At 35.8% G+C, this 6,844-nt stretch overlaps 1 protein-coding gene across 1 annotated transcript; it reads right to left on the bottom strand.

Annotated features, from left to right (window-relative positions):
• Positions 1-1,671: 1,671 nt before the first annotated feature.
• LOC127960283 (60S acidic ribosomal protein P2-like) lies at positions 1,672-6,565 on the bottom strand. The gene is made up of 5 exons (XM_052559922.1): positions 6,418-6,565; positions 5,568-5,691; positions 2,671-2,719; positions 2,470-2,571; positions 1,672-1,802 (listed from the first exon to the last, which is right to left on the bottom strand). The coding sequence occupies exons 2-5, from the start codon at positions 5,688-5,690 to the stop codon at positions 1,726-1,728; spliced, it is 351 nt and encodes a 116-aa protein (XP_052415882.1). The 5' UTR covers position 5,691; positions 6,418-6,565; the 3' UTR covers positions 1,672-1,725.
• Positions 6,566-6,844: the final 279 nt, after the last annotated feature.

Genomic DNA, 6,844 nt, shown 5'->3' with positions numbered 1-6,844 from the left:
TTGTGTTAGATCATACCTCCACACCAGAGCGATCAGATCCAGCCCCGGATGTCAGATCCTGTCAGCAAATATCTGTTTTTGTCTGGTAAAAGAGCAACTAGTCAGCAAAGTTGTCTAATACAGTCTTACTCAGACTGACTGTTAACAAGAAGTTGACTGAGTAAAGCCAGTGTTGAGCAGAAGCAGAAGATGAAGTGATGATAAAAAAGAGCAGACTGACCAGTACCAATCTAACAAATGTAATTATTCCACAAGCAATGGGAAATTACTGCTTCACAACATCCCATGATGTAAAAAAAAAAAAAAACTTGAAATGTCTGGTGGAATATATCATTGTAGCAAGCAGTTTGCAAGCTTGTTGTCTTTCATAAGGACGAACAAATTAAAATATAAAAAACTTAAAGGGACAGTTCACCCAAAACTGAAAATTGCAGTTATTTACTCACCCTGAAGTTGTTCCAAATCTGTATGAGTTTCATTCTTTTTTTAAATACTAATTTTGAAGAATGTTGGTAACCTGATTTCAAAATATCTTCTTCTGTGTTCAAGAAAGAAATTCTTATTAGGGCCAGTAAATTGTGACCATTTTTTTCAAGTGAACTATTAACCCTTAACTTAATACCTTTTTAGGTTTCCCCCCCTTTATTTAAACCTGTAAACCCTGATTATTACATACATTATTATGTTTTTAAAGAACTATAAATGTTCATTTTAAATGGAACCGATTACAGATGTTGACAATAAAGACCTCCAAAATATATACTCTTTATATTTCAAACTGCCAGATAGTCTCAGTTACCCTCAAAAAACTTGAGAACGAACCAATGTGTAAAATTTACTTACATAACAGTTCATAACATCTTTCATGCCCAGAGAGAGAGGAGAGTAGCAGTAGCTCTACTGAAAGCCTGATTTTCCCTGAGCAGTAAATTAAGCTCAAGCTTATTTGAGAGAGAGAGAGTGACAGTGGGCAGTGAGCATGACAAAGCATTGGCAGTTTATATTATTTGGCCACCTGGGCCTATTTTTATACACCACAGACTAGTGATTGATGGCTGCAATAATGCAATCGACTTCTGACCAGCGTATACTCAGAGGCTTTTGCCAGGCACTCATTGTGTTTTTCTCTAAGCAACATGTCTTATTTTAGAAAAGTCACCCTGACCTTCCTCCAATGGCTTATTTAATATATTTTCTCTTATCTCAGTTTAATGGTTTAATTATCATGGTTTTCTTGATTATTCTGACATGACAATTAGCTCAATTAATGCTATGAATTTGGAGCAAACGAGTAGAAATGATGAAAAAAAAATCCCCCGCCCATTTAAAAAAAAAAATTGCACTATTATTGAAGACCAATTCCACTGAGTACTGAGTAAAACAATTCAAAGTAATTCTGACCATGACTTTCAACTTAAGATTTTCTTAATTATGAATTAGATTTTGCAGCATGCCTTCATATTTCGTAACTGTCGATTTACAATGGTTTACAATGTGACTTTAATGTGACAACCATAATACCATATTATTCTTAGAAAAAACATTGAGTTGAATTCAGAACCTTTTTTATGAGATCTATTCAACTATATATATATATAGTGTATATGTATATAATAATAATAATAAAAACAAAGTACCATTTTGCAGACAAATTATCATTGCAGGCAGCTGTAAACACAAATGTTTTCCTTTTTTTATTGTATTTTTACAGGTACAAAAGAAAAATTAATCAAAGAGGCCAAAGCCCATGTCTTCATCAGACTCCTCAGATTCTTCTTTCTTCTCTTCCTTTTTCTCTTCCGCTGAAAGGTAAACATGCAAATGTGAAATTACACACCACAAAGCTCCCTGCTAATTTCTGACTTCAACCACAAAGTACATAATAAGTGGACCAGATCAGCCTGTCTGTAATTAAAGTTTGGACTGCCGCAATTTAGCATGAGGGAAGGCGGCAGGAATGCTGCTATCTGATCAGAAAGATTACAAACTAATCAGTGTGTAATGAATGACGTTCAACTACTAATGAAAAACAGATCACTCACACCAGGAAACGGATCCGAAACGGTGCAAGGGGACATTTTGCTAACAATTAAAATGTAATGCATCTGGAAAACTAAACAATTACATATTGTTTTGTAGAACCTATATGATCAAATTAGAATGAAATAATTATTTGTACATGAACAAACTGGTGTCAGTACCAGACAGTGTTATTTTTTTGATAAGATACTATTACAGTTGTATTCGTTTTTATTTCAGATAAAATAAAATATAAATATCTGTCATTTAAAAAAAAAAAAATCCTCAATGTCTACATAGTTGTGATTAATTTCTGTTTCAGTTTTAGCTTTAATTAAATTAAATTAGAAATGTTTACAGTTTTCTGGTTTTAACATAGTTTTTGGTTTAATGGTTTCAGTTTCAGTTTTTCGATAAAAACCTTGGTAGCAGGTTGATTAAACTACCCACCTGCAGGTGCTTCCCCAGCGGGAGCGCCACCACCGCCACCAGCGGCAGCAGCAGACACCACCACTGCACCACCCGCTGGAACGGAGGCTAACTTAGAGAGGCCTGTGGCAAAATAATAAACAAAGTGAGACTTCTGAAGAAATCCTGCTCACGAGATTTTCATATTATGTAGGTCAAACAGTAAATGCAAACCAGCCTTACCGGAATTCATGACTTCATTGATGTCTTTGCCATTCAGTTCACTGATGACCTGTTGAGTAACATCAGAGACTGAATCATTTGGGGAATTCGATGCTTATGTGAGCATTCATCTAAATGATTAAGAACGAGGAAAAAAAAGCAACAGAGTTGCATGTGCAAAACCACCAGAACTGTACTGAAGTCCTTATAATAGCTAATAACTCAATAGAATATTCCCAAGAGATTTACTTAATAGACCTTTTTCTTTTTACATTTCCAGGTTTCTCAGTAGCAAAAGTCATCATAATTGGGTTAACTTCAAGAGCAGTGAATGGAAGGCTACCACAAATATAAGTTTTGCATTCCTGCACGATAGTGTTTTCAAGAATTAAAAGAAAAAGCAAAACAGAATTGAGAGACTGATAGCAGTGGTCAGGAGAGAAACTGGTTAACTAGTTCTGTTGTAATTTGATGCAAAGATGATTTAATGCAAAATATAGTGTTATAAATATATACATAGTATAAAGTATAAAAAAAAAACTTTTGAAGGTTTACGATGTTGATGACCATTTGAATCCTGACCATAAATGTAGGTGGAGCAGTTTTTAGATCATATCCATGAGTGCACAGGGAACAGTGTTATTTCACAAAACAAACACAAACAAACTATTTACAGGCGATTTTTTATTTTTATAATTGTTTATTTATTGTTGCTGATATCATTCATTTTATTTGTAGGCCTACTGAGCACGTCTGAACTGAAGAATTTATGCTTTCATACTAATTTGATGAAATTTATTTTGATAAGATTTTGGCATGCTGTTTTTCAATGACTTCTTTCTTGAATTCTGGGATCTCGTGTGTTTTTCTACCGAAAACATCAGCAAAGCATTTTTCCTGGGTCATAGTGTTTCGCAGAAATGTCTTAATTCGTTTAAGTGAAGAGAGAAACATCTCTCAGACTCGATGGTTGTCACTGGAGCTGTGATCGGAATGCGTAGGAGTTTCAGTGTTTCTGCGAGCACATCGTTCAAATTATTTCTGTTTATAAATGTGAAAAATGTGGTTGCACCTCCACACGCACAGAAGTTTGGATCGTTATAAATCAGCGAGAGCTCTGTGTGGAGACGTGGTACATTTACCACAGGGTGCGCATCTACAGACCTTTTCAAGATCACTTAAGCAATTTTTTTTTATTCACAGTAACGCACATTGTCAAATAAGATCGCAGCCGACAGATGACCTGAGAAATCAAATCTCTCTCACTGTAAATTACAGTGTAGCAAACTTCATGTGCAATCTGCTGTAAATTGGGTGTGCTCTTTCGTTTAGGCTGACCGTGGTAGCCATTTCCCTACTATTTCATCCAGAACTGCTGTTCTTTTTGGCGATCTCGAAAAAAAAGGTGAAAAACCACCAAGTTCAGAAAAGAAACATTGGACAGGTCCCATTCCAGAAACAGCATGCTCTATTATAAAATGTAACTGTTGTACATAGCAATGCACAAAATGTTCATTCGGATAAATGTCCTGTACTTTCTTACGCACTTCTCCAGATGCTCCTCTCATCACACTAGCCTTGTATATTATATTCATTCATTACACACAGACTGATATATTTCAAATGAGGTAGAAAAAATGTACAAGCAATATGGATAACCGCACCCTGGAGAGGATTGTGAAAGAACCACTATGCACAGACGTTTATGCAAAACATGGGTTTCAGCTGTCGCATTCCTTGTGTCAAGCCACTCTTGAACAACAGACAGCGTCAGAAGCATCTAAAGACAAAAAGGACCGGACTGCTGCTGAGTGGTCCAAAGTTATGTTCTCTGATGAAACTAAATTTAGCATTTCCTTTGGAAATCAGGGTCCCAGAGTCTGGAGGAAGAGAGGAGAGGCACACAATCCACGTTGCTTGAGGCCCAGTGTAAAGTTTCCACATCAGTGATGGTTTGCGGTCCAATGTCATCTGCTGGTGTTGGTCCATTGGGTTTTCTAAGGTCCAAGGTCAACCCAGCCTTATATCAGGAAGTTTTAGAGCACTTCATGCTTCCTGCTGCTGACTAACTTTATAGAGATGCAGATTTCATTTTCCAACAGGACTTGGCACCTGCACACAGTTCCAAAGCTTCCAGTACCTGGTTTAAGGACCATGGTATACCTGTTTTTAACTGGCCAGCGAACTCGCCTAACCTTAACTCCATAGAAAATCTATGGGGTATTGTGAAGAGGAAGATGCGATATACCAGACCCAAGAATGCAGAAGAGCTGAAAGCCACTATCAGAACAACCTGGGCTCTCATAACACCTGAGCAGTGCCACAGACTGATCGACTCCATCTCACGCCACATTACTGCAGTAATTCAGGCAAAAGGAGCCCCAACTAAGTATTGAGTGCTGTACATGCTCATACTTGTCATGTTCATACTTTTCAGTTGGCCAAGATTTCTAAAAATCCTTACTTTGTATTGGTTTTAAGTAATATTCTAATTTTCTGAGATGCTGAATTTGGGATTTTTCCTCAGTTGTCTGTTATAATCATCTAAATTAAAAGAAATAAACATTTGAAATATGTCAGTCTGTGTGTAATGAATGAATATAATATACAAGTTTCACTTTTTGAATGGAATTAGTGAAATAAATAAACTTTTTGATGATATTCTAATTATATGACCAGCACCTGTATACAGCCCTTAACCGAAGTAATGCGCTAAATTTCAAAATATCCATCTCACTTTATGACTTTAACTAGTAGAAACTCTGAAAAATTCATTTAAGACTGGTTCAGTTCATGTAGAGCTCTATGTTTTTAAGCGGCTGAATTTTTTGCCTGGGTTGTAAGGCAAAAAAACATTTAACCGTTAGTGTCAAGAAGTTGAATTATAAATAATCTGATTAAAACACTGGTTTATTAACCTTGTTAAGACGCTCATCATCGACCTCAATTCCAACACTCCCCAGGATGTTCTTGATGTCTTTGGCGGATGGGTTGTTGTTGCCACCCAGAACAGCCAACAGGTAAGCGGCCACGTAACGCATTCTAGAAGAAAGTTACAAATATTACAACTGTTTAATGGGTTTGTTTGTAGTTAACTTTTATTCATATAATCTAAAGTAGAATTTTCTTATATAAATAGTTCATTAGATTTTAAAATGCAGCTCCAGTAGATTTTTACATTTATGCATTTAGCAGACGCTTTTATCCAAAGCGACTTACAGAGCATTCAGACTAACATTTTCTACCTAACATGTATACCCTGGGAATTGAACCCACAATCTTTGCGCTGCTAATGCAATGCTCTACCACTGAGCCACAGGAATACATAAAAAACTAAAAATATTTAAATTGAGAATTAAGTTTTTGGTCCAACAGCAGGTACTAGAATTATGAAATCAAGATATTAATTTACAAATAAAATATGTCTTATATATTGTAACCTAATGAAAATTAACTTCTATACTGTCCCAAAGACTGAAAAAAGCCTCCAAGTCAAGTCAAGTCATATTTTAAGTTGAAATTCAAATATACAGAACATTTTTCAAACCTTTATTTTTCAAAACTTATGTTTTAATAATTATAATTATTCTAATCAGGAGCGCAAGGAAACAAAATGGAGTAACGTTATGGCTATATCACTTGATAACATGTGCCTACAGAGGGGGAAGTTTTTTATCACAAATTCTACTGAAATATACTTTAAGACATTCAACATATAAACGAGAACTCAACTCAGGATTTAGCGTTAAAATGTTAAGAAAAACATACTTTAAGTCTGCGAAAGACACGAAACGTCGGTCACGCTGCAATTTCCGGAAAAGAGAGGACGAGTAGAAGGAAATAGCTGAAGAATGCAGCAGTATGCGATGATCTGATTGGCTGCATGGTGCGCCCTGTCAAAATGGCAAACATTGATTGGCCACTATTTGTTCCTCGTTTATGGCGTGCTCTCAGTGCTGTGAGCTGTCTATGGCCGTGAGTCAGTCATTTATGATTTTAGGGATTTGTACCTCTATGAAGGCGTTTTCCGTTACAAAAAGAGGAATACAATTTATGCCATACTTGATTGAACTAAATATGAATTTTCTTGACAAGTGTGGTTCATTAACCATCTCTCTTTTTTCAATTTAAATGTTTTAAGCTACACATTCAACAACACCTCTTATAACTTAGCGAACTAAATCTGAAAAAAAAG

Source organism: Carassius gibelio, chromosome B6, assembly GCF_023724105.1.
Source record: "Carassius gibelio isolate Cgi1373 ecotype wild population from Czech Republic chromosome B6, carGib1.2-hapl.c, whole genome shotgun sequence".
NCBI lineage: Eukaryota > Metazoa > Chordata > Actinopteri > Cypriniformes > Cyprinidae > Carassius > Carassius gibelio.
Note: the sequence above shows the minus strand (reverse complement) of the source record. Positions and strands in the feature narration are given on the sequence as shown.